Raw genomic sequence first — 20,289 nt, forward strand, 5'->3', positions numbered from 1 at the left:
TGAAATATGGCTTTTGATTCTAATATATACACACACGCACACAAACACACACACATATATATATATATATATATATATATATATATATATATATATATATATATATATATATATATATATATATATATATATATATATATATATATATTTATATATATATATTATATATATATATATTGTGTGTAATTATATGTGTGTGTGTATATATTAGAATCAAAAGTCATATTTCATACCGGTTTAAAATTAGCATACTAGAACTTTTGTCCTTTTTTATGCCTTGCAATATTGAGAATAAAAAACGTGGTCTGCTATTCATTCGAAGGTTTTATAATCAAATGTTTATTGCAATGATCAACTCAATATGATTTTTTTTTTTTTTTTTTTTTTTTTTTTAATATTTTCTGCTTCTTATCATATCTAACTATGGGAAATATTAATAGGGTTTTGCAATTTGAATCAATCTACTGAATGCAGTATATTTTATCCTTGTTTTTTTTTATATTTGTGATTTGCTGTGAATAATGCTCCATCAGTTGTATGTCATTTGCATAATTTGCTACCTTTTCCCTGAACTCAATCATTATTTCACCTCTTTAGGGTCATTTTGATGTTTTTCAATAATTCTTATTAAAATGGTTCTCTTAAAATGTTGGTCCAATGTCATACAAACCACCTAATGATAATTGTATGCTTTCTTAAGCTCTTTTTATGCCTAAATGGGCACTAATCCAACTTCCTATGATCGTCCGCATTGTGCGATAAGACTGGGGAAAAACACTGGAGATTCAATGCTTTTTACTACATGCTATTTACTTTACTACTTTACTATATACATAGCGTGGTGTCAGTGTGTTGGAGCTTCCTTGTGTATAGGATGGTGCCAAATATGGAACTCCCTTAAAACTCAAATAAATTATTTGTTAAATAAAACCTTTCAAGTTATATTATTTTGTATTAACACCAACAAAACAAAGAAGAAAATCTTGAAATTGGCAGAGTTGTATTAAAAGCGAAAACTTACAGGAAGTCTATACTGGTAAGATACTGGAGAGCTTGGCTAGACACCATGTTCTCTGAAACGTATCATTCTAGGCCAGGAACTGAGAGCCTGCCTAGCATGCAGGAATCTCACTGATATAATATATGATCATACTTATTCTTATTTCAGTTATCAAATAGTCAGATTCAGAACTATCTAAAATTATATGGTTAGGGTCTTCGAAATTATTTATAAGATTCTTTTCATCACTTAAGTTTGAATCAAATTTAAAACTCAATAATTTGTGTATCCCTTACAGATTGGCCAGCTTTGGAATGGATACCTATGTATATGCTCCTAAAGATGATTACAAACACCGGGCCTATTGGAGAGAGATGTACACTGTTGAAGAGGGAGATCACTTGACTGCACTGATAACTGCTGCCAAAAGTGAAGGAATCAAGTTTGTTTATGCCTTGTCACCTGGCTTAGATATGTGCTATTCTTCTGCAAAAGAAGTCAACTTACTAAAGAAAAAACTGGACCAGGTTCGTTTATGTTTTCCTTTTGAGATTTTACCTTTATAGGTATTTTTTAATTTGGAAGGATAGAAGGCAAATTGGCCAAATAACTAAAACAGGCCGCTTAAAAATATTTACGTATGTATATGATACATGTTGGGAAAGTAAGCTCCGTTTATATTATTCTCTGCAGCTACCTGTGATCGCGGTTTTGCGCATGAGTAGTAGTCATTCTCTGTCATGTAGAACGAAAAGAAGCCATTTCGAGTTTGTTGTTGGTTGTGTGCACGTCGTAGAGCGTGATCCTAATGGCTGAGCTAATTCAAAATCCTACCGCTTGTGAAATTCAATTAGAGATTTAGTTTCGGAATGCGAGATACATTAAACCGATTGACATCCATTAGCAAATCTTTGAGGTTTAGGGAGAAAGTGCAATGAAACTTGGGTTACTTATGATACCCCTGAAGCCAAACAGCTGGACTGGAGGAGTTAATAGACTGGAGGTACACTTTTTCTCTGCCAAAAGCTGAACTCAAACACAACTTGACGCTTTAAGAATTCCTGCGCAAAATGTTTTGGGATACAAATAAAAACATTTCACTGACTGATGTTTTTGCTATGAAGTCAAACAGTCAATAAAAAAATTAATTGTGACACTCTGACGAAACTATGCAACACAATACAGAACCAATGCTAAGGAATGCTTACAAAAGCCTTTGTTTTCATTCATGACAGTGCCCAACTAAACAATACAAATGTGACAAAAAAACTAGAGGAATTTGGCTAGGGTGTTTTTGACCATCCTCCATACAGGCTAAATTTGGCTCCTAGCGACTTGTTTTTTTTTCTCCATCTGTAGTTTTTGTGTTCAGCGATGCATCACTGATGGGGAGCTGAAACAGTATTTTCCCTTATTGTTGGTTACACAGGAGGTAATAGTCTATGAAGAAACTTACCATGCTATGAAAAATGTGTAGGCTATATATATATATATATATATATATATATATATATATATATATATATATATATATATATATATATATATATATATATATATAACATATATATTCAAGTTAACAGAATTAAAATCCAGTTGCCATCAAGGCATGGCTAATTGGAGAAAAAGCCAAGACAAATAGTTTGAGTGAGAGGCAAATCTGGCATAAGTTTTTTTTAGGATTGCATAAAAATAATGTCATTTCACTTGTTGATAGATAGTCTATCATCCATAAATCCATCCTAGGGCAGAACTAAGGTAGATAGTCATAGAACTAAGGATGAATGATCGGGATTATTTTGGATTGACTCATGATAAACACTGTCTACTCGACTTGTATGCAAAACGGGGGACAGAATTTGCTTGGATTTACAGGCGAACAAGTGACCTAAGCTTAATAGGCTTGGCCGCTTGTAGTCTCAGGCAGACTACCGTGTTCTAGGATTGACACATGACTGAAAAGCCCCTGGACTCGCAGTCGAATAGAGACTCATAGGGAGACCTATAGTTTTCCATGTATATATAGGTTGTATACATAGATATACGTATATATGTATATATATAAATAGAATTTAATGACGAGCCTTTTGTCGTAAGCCTGTTTCGGTGTTTCGGGGAGGGGGCATAGGGACTATCTTTAAATTTCAAATACTCACCTCTAGTCAAGCTTTATATGTTTTGATTTTGTACGAAAAACGAAACTTTTTGCACTTTAATTGTTTCTCTTAACTGTTCTAATCAAAAGTTACACCCATTTGAAATTTGCCTGCAGGATTGACAAGCAAAAAAGAAAATAGTCTGCTTCTACTTGAAATTCCAATGGTTATAGTGTTAGGTTCGACTATTTTCGAATATATGCTTATGGCAAAACATGCTTCTTTTTTAGTTGTATTATCTCCCATAATTTTGGGCCCCACAAGGTCTCTTTCGTTAAACTTCCCCTTGGATGTGGTGAACATCCATGAACAAAAAAATTCTCCAATCTGATAATTAGTTGCTTCAATATTTACCATTGCCAATCAGTATCACACTACTGAATTTTACTGAAATGAAAGTAATGCCTAAATGGAGTAACTAGGTTACTTCATAAAAATTACTGGGTATTTTTCCCTCTCATACTAAAAAAATACCAGACTGCCCTTTATGATTTCATATCCCTTTCGTATCTCATATCCCTGACTCCCCCACCCTGAACGATCCAAAGACTCCCATAAAATAATGGATTAAAAATGTTATTTGAAAACGGTTGTGAATCTACCTTTTTATAAAAAACCGTTTATTTTATTTGAAACAGTTGTGAATCTAACCGCTAATTTCGAAAACTAGCATTCTATCTTTAAGCAATTGGCGGTACCATAAACCTCATAAGAAAAGGATAAAAGATCGTCGTTGTTTTTTTTTTCCACATAAACCATTATCTTGTTAGTTGTTTCTATTGATTATTGTTAATTAACTTTCCAATGTGAAAACCCCCCAATTCTCATGTGGGTAGTATTCTACATTGTTTATTTCTGTCCGTCGGCTGTTTAAAAAAAAATTAGAAATATTGTGATGACGTCAAGAAAGTCTATTAGATGCTATAAGAACCAGGTTAGTGATATGCTCAAAGCTTCAATTTTCGGGTATACCCAGTTGCCTGTCTGCAAAATATGTATAAATTATGATTCTTTTATGCTACCGTCTGTGTCAATGTTGTAGGGGCCTTTTTCCTGGATTTTGCTCCCTTTTTGTGTATAAAAAATTGTTATCAACATATTTAGTAGAGTAAAGTAGAGTAAACAATAAGTAGAGTAAAGTTTTTTCCATTTTTATGATCGACGTCCCAAAATTGCATTTAATGTTTTTAAAATTTAAATATTGGCATTTCTTTGGGTCTAAATGTGACACATATCTTTCTGAAATTCAACGCAATGTTCTGCTACATTATTGCTACATTAAAAGGAATATATCACATATTTAAGTTTTTATCTGTGTCTCGCTGATTGTCCTTTCGGACTTTTGCATTAGCACGGATCAGTTGCAAGTTTCACTGATAGACGTCAGACGTCCAAATAAGTTAAAAGAACTTTGGTAAAGAAAAAGAAAATAACTGTCTTGTCTGTTAGGGGGTCCAAAACAGTCTTCCCATTTACCCCTTTTAAAAATTGCAAATGTGGTTATATGCTAACAGAAAATTAACATTTTTCCGTTGTCACAATCGCTATGTGTAAACTTTGTATTTTCTCCAAATTGGGATTTGGCATAATCAAACACATAGCCAAAACTTTGTTAATATCATATTATTTTCCAGGGAATAGGGCTCTGATGCCTCAGAGAAGCTTGCTTTGAGACACTATATCGTTTTATGGGGGTTTTTCTAAATATTAAGTCGAGGAAATCTTGAGACTATTGTTGGGAGGGTGAATCTGCTCTATTGGTATAGTTGATTTTTTTACGTACATTTTGTATTTTACACAGATTTTTTTTTAGATTGTCCAGTTTGGTTGCGAAGCGTTTGCACTACTGTTTGATGATATTGAATCAGAAATGAATGAGCAAGATAAAGAAATGTTTAAGTCATTTGCTTTTGCCCAGGTAAGTAGATGTTTCCTTTTATATAACCATTAAGCATTAAGCAGGATTAAGTTGTCAAAACTGACATGTCATTTTGTGTACTTTACCTACAAAGGTGCATTGGTAAAGAGAGCTTTAACCCTTATTGGGACAGGGTCTATGGATACATCATCTATTCAATGTGATCAGGTTGGGGAAAGGAGCAGACCAAAAATTGATCATATCAGAAATTATTTTGAATATTTACGTACGAAAGTGCCTAAAATTTATGCTTCAGTAAGATTGAATATAGATAATCCAGTTAATACTACAATTTGTACTTAAATGTGAAAGTTGTATTATTTTCATTGGTTAGTTTGTTCTGAAACAACAGTATTATAATAATGAATACCTTTTAAGTCTGTGTTTTGCGGAAGTAGGAAGGAATTTTGTAAGACTAAAAGCTTCTGAAGGTAGAAGGAAAGCATTGGCAAGGGAATAATTTGGCTTGTTTTATTCGCTAATGAAATTTTATAAATTCATTTGAGACGAAACAGAGTGATTTGAATCTTACCATATTTGAGCTTGGAAAGTTCCTTTCTACTTCCTCAGAAAAAAGAAATAAAAGGCAGCCTCGGTACTAACATTGTTATTTCAAAATAAAATAACAAAAAAAAATGTTTCTCCCTTAGAGCCTTTGTAAAGTGGATTCTTCCGTAAAATATTCGTACTTTTTAGATCTCACTACTTTCACTATCTGAGATTTCTGTTTTGAAGCGTTAGATTGACTCTTCACTTTTAGCTCATGGTGTTATTGCTAATTTATCGCTGTTATGAAAATGTATAAAAGAAAAAAATGTATAAAAAAGGGACAAAATACAATTCATCAAACCACTATAGAATTTCATTAGTTCGTTAAGTTCTTACGTTTAATTTTATTAAGCCTAAATTTTGCAGTTTTTTCAGCTGATTAGATTCCTGTACCACAGGGTTTTTACAGGGACGCAAATAGACGTAACCTTTTATGTTAACTAGAAAACATTTTCTGCAATAAGAGAGTTGAAGGGGGAGGGGGCTATCACTTCCATCACCAATGTGACAGTTGTAGTCCAAAATATTCCTGAAAATCAAGGGGGGTCGGAGATTAATTTCTATCCCCCTCCTCCCTTAAACCTTCTATATTTATCTGATAGCTCATAGAGAGTTGGAAAGTATAGCTATGACCACGCGATGTTACTGTCTCTGAAACTTGATCTTTCAAGTTTCAGAGACAGTAACACCACGTGGTGGCGCAACCCAACATTTCCATTTAAAAGTCGACAAAAAACAAAGTTTCTGGTAACACTTGTCCTTCTATATTTATCTGAAGGTTTGCGGAGAGTCGGTAAAATTCGTTCATGAAAATTTACTTTTCGAGGCATCCCCCCCCCCCTACCTACACAATGCCACACCCTGCTCTCTTACGAATTCAAGGGATTCAACTTAGTTAAATGAAGCTTTCAAATAAATGCCTGTACTAACGATTTATTTTGTATGGATTATATGACTCTTTAGGAACAAATGTGCCACGGGGCGGGTGGTATTACTGCATCTTAAATTTGGAACCTCAATGCATAGTTTTTCTACATTTTTTAATCCATTGGACACCTTAGAATTTTCAGTCGAAAGCAACTTGGGCTTTTGGGGGGAAATTATAGTCTTGTACCATAAAATGGCAGAAAACAGCCACTTTGCTGTGGTCCAATGTTTTTTGCTACTTGAAAAGGGCACTAAAACTTTTAGTTTCTGTTTTTGTTAGCCTTCTCCCGTTTTTATACGACTATTGGTTTGATACGATCACCCCTGGAAAAAAAAAGATGCATCATCAACAAATAACACGATCTTCCTTTTCGAAACAAAAAGATCCAGAATTCAAAATTTTTGCTGATTTGAAACCTCTGACATATTTGAAACTTCTACACTAGGGCTCTCGGATATGCTGAATCTAATGATGTATTTTTCATCAGGATCACTTGCCCTTTTGGGGGTGCTTGCCCTTTTTTCAGAAATTGGGCAGATTTTCTCAGGCTCGTAATAATTAGATTTTAATGGGTAATTTTAAACTTGATGAATTTTATTTATTTTCGCCATCAAAAAGCAATTCATTAATAAATTCAGCATTATCAAAAATCCTTTTTTAGGGTTACGGTTGTTATTAGCCCTAGTCACTCCTTCCTTACAATTCGTTACTGCGAACTGTTCGGAATTCTCCTTGGATAATGGAGACTTGAATGTACGTCGGGGAGAACCTTTCCAGAAGTCTTAATTGAAAGAAGCCTCTAACTATAATATATCAATTCTCAAAATAAAATATGAGGAAAAATAAAGGAGGGGTCAATATAAGTCATAAAGAGTGAAAAAATAATCAATCGATAACCAAAATTTGGACTGTGTACGATTGAACACAGGGAGCCAAATAGCCACATAGCAAGAAATCTATGTATCGTTAACGACTGGATTGTTCGACTTGAATGTTTTGGAGTTATGTCCCTTGGGTCACGGGGAATTTGAATCGGGGGAAGGGTTTGAAGTTTGAATGGAGATGAAATTTTATTAAAAAATAACCTCCATCTATAAGTTGCCGATGTGCAAAATACAACATCGAAAAAGTGTGTGAGGGGCTGAAAGCCAACCGTAGCGATAGCAAAGTGAGCGGAATGAGGCGACCAAGAGCTGTTAAAGCGATCTTCTTGCTAGACAAGAGAACCGTGAATTGGGCCTTTTTGTTTAGTTTTTCTATAAAATTTATAATTTACAAAATAATTTGCAATGGAATAGGTAATAAAACTACAAAAAGATGCGTATGGCTTTAATACCATTTAGATAACATTTATTAACAGTTTTATGTGCCAGTTGGTATAATAATTAATTATTAATTCTATTCAGCTTAGTCTTCCGTGCCTCACAAAAGAATCGTTATTAGAACGAAAGTCCGTATTGTCAAGCTTCTGAGCAGCACTTGATAGGCCAGATTGGTTTTCTCCCGGCAATTGTTCGTTATCTTCAAAAATTATCTGATAAATTCATGAAAATTTCAACTATATTTTTCTTTTAAAAAGGTAGTAAATAAAAGAGTAAATTATTATATGATTTTTATTCGAAAAATCTGAAGTACATATTGTGTAATTTCCCTGCTTAGTTTATGATTTTGAAGGCATTTTTTAGGTGGGCGACCGAATCACGGTTTTATTTTGTTAATATTTTTTGTTGGTATTTTTTCTCCCTTGTTCTTTCCTGGTCATGGAGCCTTACGAGGGAGACTATTTTTTTTTTTAATGTAAATTTATTGTTAAGTAAAAGAACTCGAACTATTAAAGATTTCTCCAAGTCTAAAAGGAAAATGTCTTTTTCTTAATGAGTTTATAAATAGATTTGAAATTGTCTATTGCTTTTTGTCTTTTTCTAGAGACTATGATCACGTAGCTTATGTTCCAAGAAAACATGGGCAAAATTAAGTGTTACAGAAAGAACTCGTTTTTTTTCTTTTTTGGTTGTTTCGTGCGGATGCTATATCGGTGGGGTGTCAACCGAAAACGGGCATTTTGTTTCAAAATCAAGAAAAATAACCGTGCAATTTTGTTCTGTCCTAAACTTTGAAGTTTTTCTTGAAGAAAATCTATAAGTTAATTTCTTCAAGTACTTTCTCTAATATTTAAAAAAAAGTAGTTTATCTAGGTGAATGGAACTTAGAGAGATTTTTCATCATTTATATTTGAGCTGATCAGAAATTTTTGTTCGCTGGACGCTTCTACTTATTTGAAAAACTTGAAGAAATTTTTCCCGGAAAGCGGTAGCTTACCCTAATGTTTTCGACTCTTTTATATTTTCCAGAGGGAAAATTTCTTTCCGGAAAATTTTGTTTGACTTCTGTTTTGAAATTCTGTTTGAAAATTTGTTGTTACTAGTTTTTGTTTTTATACATCATGTTTTGTATCTCACTAGTCAAACTACTTTTGCTGGTGATCTTTACCACCTGTATTAACGAGATTTTTGAACCTGGTCCAATTCGTCACCAAAGAAAATTGGTAGCACAGTCATTACCATGCTAATTGTAGCCAAATCCATATTTTAGGACCCGCCATCAGTACTTGAATATTCATGAAGCGGCACAAATTTTGAAATAAAAAAAACTTTCTTTTACCTGGAGAAAAGCGGACTGCACATACAAAAAGCCTGTAATTTAGAAAAAAATAATTTTTTCTACATCATCTATGAGGTAGAAGTGCAGATTTTCTTTTCTTTTTATTATGCAGGCATTGCCAGTAGCGCAGACCATTCTTTTTTATGTTGCCAAATTTTACAAATTGTCATCTTTAAGTCGATTTTTCTTGCTGTTTTTTTATTCAATCATGCAAAATTTAGCGCAAAAAGCGAAAGCAGATGAACGTTTCTAAGAAAAATAGGTATTTTTTCAGGCATGTTTTTTTACATAATGGATTTCTGAAATAGAAACGTGTATTTTTCTTTGCAATGTCTGTTCTTGTTTTATAGACTTCACCAACTTGGTGTCTGAACGGCTTAATGAAACAAAGGTAATGGGGGAATAAGCTGTTGTGCTTAATGGTTAAATGGTTGTGCTTGATGGCTTAACTACAATGCCCATACACAAAAGTCAGATCTTGTTTTCACATGCATTTTATGCCTTGGGGGCCGGTATAGAATTGACCATGAATTTAAAAAAAATGCTTTAAAATTGAATTAACTGTTCATTGTCTAATGTTTTTCTTCTTTTTACTTTTTATCCTTGTACTTTCAACAATTATTTGTCCTTTTTTAACTCTTTGTTTTTACAAGGTATCGGTAAGCAATCAGATTTACGAACATCTTTCTCAGCCTGAGTGTTTTCTGTTCTGTCCAACACAGTATTGTGCATCAAGAGCTATACCGGATGTGAGGAACTCAGAATATTTGAATACCATTGGTGAGAAGCTAGCTCCTGGGATAGACATTTTCTGGACGGGTAAGCTTTACTCCTACATTTCGTAATAATTGATTTATATGAACAAATTTTGTAATCCCCTTAACTTGTTGCAACTGCTCTTGGGTGTTTAAAAGAAAATATGTAAGCTTAGGTTACTTATTTACTTACTTACTTAGGTCCTGAACATCCTCGTTAAACGTTCTTGGGCCACGCTTCCTGCTAGCTCATTCGTAAGGGCTCGATACATTATTCTATCCAATGCGGTACGTAATACGAGTAACTGGGCTAACTTGCCGTTGTCGAAATCACATTCATTGAAGGTTTCGCCTAGGTTCTGATAAACCTATAAATTCTAGTAGACACATAAAGGCTAGTGTTTAGACTCACGTATCTATGTTGTATTTAGCGTTTTTTATCAAAAGATTCCTTTTGAGGGGAAGGGGGCTTTGGGTTATTATTATAGGAGGCAATTAGGTATAATCAATCCTTGCTTGGACACTTTAGAAATTAAGCTCGTCATTTTCAAGCAATAACAGTTTGCCTGTTCCCAACCATATTGTTTTTTCAGTGATTCCAACTACTCTCATCTGACAAGCGGCACTTGAATTTAAATTTAATTAGTTGAAAACGAGCGACAAACATTTAAGATTTCATATTTGAGCAATAAAGAATCGTTAAATGTTCAAAGTAAATTATTTAAGTTAGAAAGACTTGTAAAATATGTGGGGTGTAAATCAATGGCAGCCGGAGAACTAAAATCTTCCCTGTGATTCTGAATTTTTGTGTTACTTAAAAGCTTTCTTGCTGACCAAACTAGAGAAAGACATTTCTTGTTCCATTGTCTTGGTAGTATATCACTGGTTTATGTGCTTGTCTTCAAACTCTTGTTGAAGACACGGTGAGATTTCAATGTTAGTTGGTTTAAGGGCCATTCATAACGGAAGCGTGACTCATCGCACACGATAAATAAAGAAAGTTTTCAACATTAAACTGAACCGTTCACTCCGAGTCATCACACACGAGAGGACGCCAACTAACAAGTTGCAAACGTTTGAAAGTTTCGATATTTTTTGATAGAATGAATCCTACTACATGATTGAGTGAAGCATTTTTTTCATTGTTTCTTGGGATATGGTCCATAAACGACTGACATTGTCTTACTATTGCCCATTGGAGATACAGAATGGGTCGATCTGCCTTCCTACCCTATGATTAGTTTTGCCTGAAAATCCTATAATTGCTTCTACTTGTGTACTGGGAATCTGACATTTCCTCGCTCGGAATCAGCAGTCTTCGAAACTTGTTTTGTTCACGCTGACCGATCTGCTGCCATCTGCTTTTTGAATTGGAAGATAGGGGTTGACTATTTTTGTGTTGAAGATCCTTAATCCTTCTTCCGATAGGTTGGATATTTGACTTTGCCACGTTCCGCCAGTTTTCCTCTGCCCCCTTCAACGCCTATTTCAGGAGCTAAAAGGCTTAGCTAGAAAAATTTGGCGTGGTAGGTAGACAGTCACTTCGAACTTTCATCTTAGCATTTAATTTCCGGGGGTTCCATAGTTGTGTAGGAAGGGAAATATAAACAGTCTGTACTTTCTATGTGTTCTATTGAATATCAACGTCAATACAGAGTTAGGAGCCAAGTTATGTAAACATAAGTAATCTGAATTATTCAATTACTCTGCATTTCCTTGGCACTGTTGAAAGGTTTTTTCTCTTCAGTCCCTTTATATACAAATGTTTATTTCTATGGAAATTTCGGCAGATTTATTTGTCATTTTTTGCCATGATTCCGCTCAAGCAAGACAGGAATTGTGATATTCTCGAATGTGACCCTATTAGATTCTTTAGAAAATGCAATATAGGGAGAGTAAAATGGTACCATTAGGACATCGTTTATATTAGTCTAGTTTAAAATACTGAAGTAGCATTGCTCCACAGCCTGAAATACGAATAAATTTACGATTGAATAAATGAAGTTGAGTATCGAATTTTCTTCTTACAAGAATTTTCTTTTCATTAGATAATTAATTTGTGATGTACCATGGTAGAAAGGGCTTGTATTTACTAAACTAGACGAAAAAGTAAGAGTCTTTGTCTAGAAAAAGTGTACTTTGCGAGCTTTTCTATCAATCGTAAGCAGCTCAGTCCTTAGATCCTCTCGTATCTTTGAAGGCATCTTTACTTTTAAGTTAACAAAGTCTCAAGCTATCAAATATTTTGGCATTCATGAATTTTGACTAGAAAAAATTTGTTTCATCATATGTTGTTAGAAACTTCATTAGACATACGTCATGAAATCTCACTCTACTCCACATGGCCCTTTCATTATACTTGGTGCATTGTCTGACCGTCTTTTTTTTTTTTTTTTTAATTTATATATCACATAGTAAAAGGTCTTCGGCTTCTTTCTAGCTAGAGCTTATTAAAGAAAGAACCGAACGGTGAAAACGGTAATTTGGTTCAAACGGAACCAAAATAATGCAGTCACTCAATTATGACATCATATCCCAGAAAAGCAGCTTTTCAAGGGATTTGTGCGTTGATCATCTTGTAAACGAAAATCCAGTTTTTGTCGAGAATTGCATGTTGTTTTAATATTAATTTTTGTCGCTTATAAAAAGTAAATAGGTATAAAATTAGCTACTAAATGAGCCTTTAAACATCTGTATGATTTTGCAATGCCCTGCTAGCGGTGACGAAAAAAAAAGGAACACACCTGTGCTTCCCATGCCAAAAAGGGTTTTTTCTTGGGGACTGTAATTCTTCTATATGGTGTTTTCGACTATTGTAACTCCCGTTTCAATTTCGATCCGACACTTTTTTCAAAGAGTTTTAGGCTTTTTTCAGAATCCCCATAAACCTGTCTTCGCTATAAACTTTTACCGATAGGGTTAGTCCTGACAGTTTTTTTTTCAAACTATATTTTTAAGTTGTCCGTTGCTATGGGGCTAGAGTTTGTTATTTACGATAATTTTATACAAAATCTAAAAAGGCAAGTCATCATAATGATTCCTTCATTTTTTTTTTTTTTTGTGTGTTTAAATGTGAATGCGGCCCTGTAATGACTGGTCTTCCACGAAATACAGTACCGAAAATGTTCTGCTTCTTAACTCTCTCCAGGAACTCCTGAAAAGCAGTTTCCAATACCTTTCTGGAGGGCGAACATTGAGTTCTAAACTCCAAAACCGATATTTTCACTTCCCTTTGTGCTTTTTATAGGAGTAGTAGTTGCCGCCACTCTCTTTTTAAAACTTTAGCTTCCAGTTAATCATTGAAACAGTCCCTTAATGCAGTGCCTGAAACAGTCCCTGAAACTTTTACCAATAAGATTAGTGTTTACTTTTTTTTTTTTAATGCGTTTTTAAATTGTCAGCTATTGTGGGACTCGAGTTTGTTCCTTTGCGTCGCAACCATGATGATATTGCACAAAATCTGATGGTTCATTATCTTTCATTCATTTTTTGTGTTTAAATGTGAATATGTGCCTGTAATACCCGATCTTCCACCAAATTCAGCAACGAAAATTTTAGCATTCCATGTTCAAATTTCCGGTTTTCATGATTCACATATTTCCCACTAATTTATTTTACTACTAATTGCAAAAATATTTTTGCTTTGTTACAGTTATGGAGTTAGTTAGTTCATATTGTTAGAAAATTTATAACCTAAAAGACAGCCTATCTGCATATGTAACTAAGATGACAACAAATTAACATTACTTTACCGGTGCCTTTCTTCTCTGATGCCAGAAAGGGGTTTTAAGAATTTGTTATTGTTAGCTATTGTTAGCTATCATAGGTGTTTTTCTTGCTGTGTTCGAATTTCATCTCCTCTGATTTAAGAAGCATGGAGTGTGATGAGAATATCCCCAGTATCTTCATCAAGGCCCTGTGGTTGGTGGAACTAAGGAACCCAACCCCTAGATGGTGGAACCCAAGAACTAAGGGTGAGGAAAGGGAAACTAAATTAGAAAAGATGAAAAGGAAATTAGAACTTCTTGGGAGGAGGTGAAAGCGTACTGGTGTATTATATGGTCACTTCTATATACTGCTAAAGAAGTCAAACGGGAAAGACAGATACCCGACCCGGTACTAAAATAGTTGTTAGAGTGGAATTGAGTGAAACGGGTGATCTAATATGAATGTTAAAATTACAATTTGGGATTTGCCAAAGACAGAAAGAGGCATTTGAATTTTTTTATAAGATAAGGGGTTATTGCCCAAGACAAAAGAGTGTGAAAATGGACACACCATGACTTTATACTTGTATGGGAAGCTTATTGGACAATATTGGAGGTGTTGTAAATTGCATTTAATATATTGTATGCTTTACCCCCCCCCCCCCTAATATGCAAATATATAACCCAAATTTCTTTATAAACTCTTTTATGTTCATCCTATTTTATTTCATTAGCATTAACCAAAATTGACTTCTTTAGCAATATATTGAAGTGACCATATATTGCACCAGTACCGGTAAAAGAGTGGAGCTTTGAAGAAAATGGGATGGGGACGGAGCGTGCGCTGCTGTGTTGGCTTCAGGGGGCTTGGTGCTGCAATGAGTTGTAAGTAGGAGTAGATGTAGTAGTAGTAGTAAATGAGGCCTATAATTGAGCGCATTTTTTTTTGGTACTGTTCTATTAACCGGACTCTTTTTATATCTCAAACTCGAGCGCGTTGAAAAACCCGTTTTTCAACGGGATGGTACAAGACACCGCTGTAGAGAAATACAATGTATAGCGTGGTTTTAATTGCGTATACGATATTTAAAGTGTGGTTTTTTGTTTGTTTTTTTGGGGTGGGGAAGGTACCGTGGGTAGGTTACGTATTTAATATATGCTATGCTTTGCCCCCCCCCCCCCTGGGTCAATCCACGCCAGATCATCCAATCGTGACTGCGCGTGAAATTCCAATTTTGCTGAAAAAATTCTCAGCTGTTCTCTTCATTGATAGTACACACAGGATTTATTTTTTTTTTTTGAAAGCTAGTTTTTCGGAAAAAAATTTCCAAAGTTTCAAAATTCGCAAAAAACGAGGTTTTTTGAAAAAAAAAAATCAAAAAAGTTGGTATTTTTTTTCCACTTATTTATCCAATTATCTATATAGCCAGCAGAGGTTGAATAGAAAAAATTGAGGCAATCTGATGACGACGGAAGAACTGACGGCCAACCGAAGTTTTTGAACCCTTGAGCGAAAATGCAGAACTTCAAAAATCTGTAAATTCTTAACGGTAAGAGCTCGGATACCATTTTTTTTTTTTATTCTTGTCCTCTTGTCACCAGGTACAAAGGGAAGTTTTGTATTTTGTCCTATCGCTTTTAATTTCGGAGATATTTTCATAGAATTTTGACAAATTGTGAAAATTGTCACTTTTCATCCCCAAAAAAAGCTCTGTAGGCAACGCGATCCAGGAAAACTACTTATTAGGTCCTAAACTACCAACATGACCTACCTGAAACCGTAAAAACCTCGATGTAAAAATTCGATCCTGATTTTTAAAAGAAGATTGAAGTTGGACCGTTTTTCAAGTTTCCTGTTATCATAAAAATGCAGATTCTTCTATCGCCAATTATTGTATTTTTATTTGGTTAGCGAACATATCTTTTAATATGGCCACTCATGCTGTATCTCGTGTAACCAATTTCAAACTTTTATAGTTTGAATGTAATTCATCAATTCAGGCACCTGGTATTCTTAGTATGTAGCATAGTATACTAAAGTTTTTTAGCCTACCTTTCATGTGAACTTGTCCGGAAATGGCTGATTTTATATTTCTTGAAACAAATAGACGCTTCTTCAAAACTACTTAGATCAATTAAGTTAGAAAAAAAATTAAATAATGAAAATAAAACAATTAATGGTTGCTTTCTCTGCTTTTCTTCTTGTAAGTTTTGAATGCTTCTGTAACAACGGCTACTACATCCGGCTCTAAAACAAAGTTTCTTGCGGAGCGACTCCGAGACTCAGGAATAGGCAGCTTTTGTAGTAAGTTAGCAGCTGGTACTATGCACGTGTCGTTAGGCCGAGGCCAACGAAAACTTGAGCATGGTCCATTTGGGTGCATAAACTTAGCTTCAACTTCGCCACTCTCCTCATCAATGCTTACAACACACCCCATCCACCAATCAGAGCCATACACACAGGCTACGTAGTCTCCCGAGTCCAGATCGGTTAAAAGGACGTTCTCGAAATCTAACCGCAACACAATAAATTCTTCTCTTGGCAAGATAGTACCCAACTCCGATAAAACGCAAGCACTGATATTATTTTTGCCTTTGGGCCTAAAACTGTGAAATGACTGAGTTCCAGGAATAGTAATAGCTTTCTCAAAGTGGTCTTCGAGGCAACTTTCAAAGTTTTCATTAACGTTATTTGACGAAACCCAAAATACTGTAATGTTGGGTAGGGACTTATCTGCCCACTCATAAAGATCGTGTGCCGTAAGTATCTGATTGTCAAATAGCCTTTGCAAGCTGGCGCGAGCTGCTAGTCTTTTCACAGTACCGCCAATCCAATCACACGCATTCTTTCCATGACACGAAGCAAAGAAATTCCACTCAGCATCTAACCCAAAGTCACTGAAATGGCAGCTCAAATTTGCAAAGTTTTTTCTGTTTTTGTACTGGGATCCTGCACCGTCGCTGAAATAATAGATTTTGAAAGGCCGGGAATCATAGCCTTAACGTGAAGCAATACGACTTTCAAAAAAGCGTGAACTGCAGCAGTGTTATGGTCCATGTGGTCGCTGATAACACACAAACTGTTGCTGAGCAGGCTATCACCCCTACGCCAATATACTACAAACGGATGTAATGTTGCCTGAGAATTTTCCCAGTGAAAACCCTGAACTGCGTCTTGGACCAAAAAGGAAAAATTTTCTGCAAAGTCTAAAAGCAGGAGGACCTCATTTGAGCCGAGATTCTGCTTTAGTTGGTCTATGTAATTTTGCTGACGGACTGAAATGAAATGGTGTACTGTAAGGTTCCGGATTGACTCGACGAAATTCGGTATGAACACATCTATCGTTTCTTCTACGTGTCTAAGAACTGTTCGGTACACATGTAACACTCTTTATAGGTCACTGAATCAGATTCAGCTAGTTCCTCCCAGAGAAAACTCTCCAAGTCGTTTTTTTTTTAAAAACATACCGTGCACGTGTGTAGCATGCACAATTCATTTCTGATAGAGCATACAACTTTGGAGATCAAATCCTCGAGCGAAATCCTTATATCAGCGCCTAATGATTTAAGCTTAGCATTTTGGTGGTACAGACAAACATATACCGAATGAACCCCACTTGAGCCAGCTGTAACACACCGGGGTGGCTTAAGCTCAGCAAATTTGCTGCGTCCGATTTTGAAATCCGGCTTGTCCTCATTGTCCTTCTTAAATAACTCGTAAAGTTCAGAAATATTGGCCAGCAGTAATTTCTTTTGTTTTTGTTCCCTTTTACCATCGATTTTTACGGAGACGAAATCTTTCTTGCCTGGAAGCTGCCGGCTGTTGACGTCAGATTCATAAAATTCCAGAACAGCCTGAACTACATGTGGCTTAAGAACATTAGGTGACTTTTTTGAGGTCAAAAGAGGCAATATTCCTCCCTCCTTTCTGATATTCCTAGCTTTTCTAACAAGGAATTCCGATGCTTGGAAAAAATCAGATACTTTTTGCCGGGGCCATGTCGGAGGCACTAGAGTGAGAAAACTAAGTTTCCTAGGTAATGTATCCGAGGTTTCAAGTTTGGTTTTCAGGGAAATACTGAAATCCTTTGTTTCTGTGTCGTTCATCAGAAAGGGGACAGATTCTTCAGCAGACTCCATAGAATTCTGAACCAATGACGAAGCTATGCATTTGCGCTTCAGCACAGGAGAGGAAGTAGCACTGGTTGGAACACTCAAAGCGACATTAATGATTTTGGAAACGGATTCTGCAACCGTTTCGGACTTCCGTTTAACGTAGTCTTTTTTTTGTCCAACGGAGTGTTTTAAGGAATAAGGCTTGAGCGGCGAGGTCCCAATATTTTCAAATAAACTTGAAACAACTGTAGCTGCGTTTGCTGCAGATTGTCTTGAGGAACAATCAGGCTGGGAATTGTATGAGAAAGATCCGTCGTTAGAAACTTGGGGGATATTAACAATGTCATCATCGGACTCTTCGTAGGCACGATCGTCAATTTCGGTGTGGCATTCAGCACACACCTTGTAACCGGGAATAAGTTTGAAACGAGACAAGGTTCTAGCGTTTCCTAGTGTTATAGCTCTTGTTCCTTTCCGAGGACAAGAGGTGTGCAACTCAAATGGATCACAGCAGATTCTCGGAACAGCCTTAGCAAACTGATGAAGGTAGAATTGCTCATGATGAAAGCAAATACGCTCTATGGAGCTAATAAATGTTCTCAATAAAATTGTCTCGCGACTCTGATCTGAAAGTTCGGTAAATTGTCTAAGTCCTTCTTTGCGAAAAAATGTTTTCTTGTGACACTCGCTATTTAAATGAAGTCCAACGCAACATTTTTCAAGAGCTATTTTTTCTAATTCCGACATCTAAAAGTTGCAGCTGAATATGATTATAGTTATTATAATTTTGTTGGGTGTTGTTTGGAGGTTCGTTGGTTTTCGGGTCCGGTAAGTTGAGCTCTAATTTTTTTTTTTTTTCTCTATTTCTTTTTTTTTGTTTTTTTGTTTTTTTTTTCTCTTTTTTTCTGTCTTTTTTTTGTTTTCTTGGTTTTTTGATTTATTAGGAGGGTTTTCTCCTGCACAAGCATTGCTTCAGGGAATCGATGATGTATATATTTTTTTTTTAAATAAACCCATTGTTACTTAAAAAAAACAATCCTCACAGTACGGTATGAATTATACTTCATTCACGGTCGATAGCAATTATTCGACTGTGAGTGAAATATCTGAACTTCAAATAATTCGATGACGCATCCCACTAACTTACTCTGGAGTAAGTTATCAAATTGACCGAAAGCAATCGGTCAATTTGTGTGATTTCGATATTTGAATAAACTGCTTGGCAACAAAGAATTTAAACTTGCAGCAGTTCATTCCGCATGCATTTTGTTAACTTGAAAAACGGTCCAACTTCAATCTTCTTTTAAAAATCAGGATCGAATTTTTACATCGAGGTTTTTACGGTTTCAGGTAGGTCATGTTTGGTAGTTTAGGACCTAATAAGTAGTTTTCCTGGATCGTGTTGCCTACAGAGCTTTTTTGGGGATGAAAAGTGACAATTTTTACAATTTGTCAAAATTCTATGAAAATATCTCCGAAACTAAAAGCGATAGGACAAAATGCAAAACTTCCCTTTGTACCTGGTGACAAGAGGACAAGAATAAAAAAAAAAATGGTATCCTAGCTCTTACCGTTAAGAATTTACAGATTTTTCTGTAAGTTCTGCTTTTTCGCACAAGGGTTCAAAAACTTCGGTTGGCCGTCAGTTCTTCCGTCGTTATCGGATTGCCTCAATTTTTTCTATCCAACCTCTCCTGGCTATGTAGATAATTGGATAAATAAGTGGAAAAAAAATACCAACTTTTTGGATTTTTTTTTCAAAAAACCTCGTTTTTTGCGAATTTTGAAACTTTGGAAATTTTTATACCGAAAAACTAGCTTTCAAAAAAAAAAAATCCTGTGTGTACTATCAATGAAGAGAACAGCTGAGAATTTTTTCAGCAAAATTGGAATTTCACGCGCAGTCACGATTGGATGATTTGGCGTGGATTGACCCCCCTAATGTGCAAATATATAGCCCAAATTTGTTTCTAAACTATTATATAGTCATCCTATTTTATTTTATTTCATTAGCATTAACCAAACTAGCACTATATAAAAGAGTCCGGTTAATAGAACAGTACCTTTTTTTCACAATTTGATTTTTAATAAGAAATGCCCGGAAAAATAGGAAAATTTGTTGGTGACGACAGAATTTAGCTAGGATGAAAGAGAATACATCACTAAAAGAACTGACTAATGAAAAAAATTGACCTTTGTAGTTGATTCAGGAATGGTAATTATTATTTTCATTAATAACATTTTACTTTTAAGACTAAGGAAAATAATAATTACAATTCCTGAATCTACTACGAATGGCAATTTTTTTCCAACTAGATACATATTTTTAAACTTTTGGTTACTATATGCTGTTTTACCTTTTTTCCCCGAGATACAATTATTGAATTATGAAAGAAGATAAAAAAAAAGTATCAATTGATGCATTCAGTACAATAGAAAACAAATAAGGTGTAAGCGTGCACAGAAATGCAAGATGAATAAAATAGTATTTAAAAAGCA

At 35.0% G+C, this 20,289-nt stretch overlaps 1 protein-coding gene across 2 annotated transcripts in view; it reads left to right on the forward strand.

Moving 5' to 3' along the window:
• Positions 1-20,289, forward strand: part of Oga (O-GlcNAcase) — a 142,452-nt gene that overhangs the window by 16,502 nt on the left and 105,661 nt on the right. For both annotated transcript variants that reach the window (XM_089090807.1, XM_089090808.1), the window contains exons 4-6: positions 1,299-1,527; positions 4,970-5,074; positions 9,866-10,031. In XM_089090807.1, coding sequence (XP_088946933.1) covers positions 1,299-1,527; positions 4,970-5,074; positions 9,866-10,031 — 500 coding nt within the window. The remainder of the gene's footprint in view (positions 1-1,298; positions 1,528-4,969; positions 5,075-9,865; positions 10,032-20,289) is intronic.

Source organism: Artemia sp. Qi Xiang Cuo, chromosome 6 (genome assembly GCF_049724085.1).
Source record: "Artemia sp. Qi Xiang Cuo chromosome 6, ASM4972408v1, whole genome shotgun sequence".
In the NCBI taxonomy this organism is placed as follows: Eukaryota; Metazoa; Arthropoda; class Branchiopoda; order Anostraca; family Artemiidae; genus Artemia; species Artemia sp. Qi Xiang Cuo.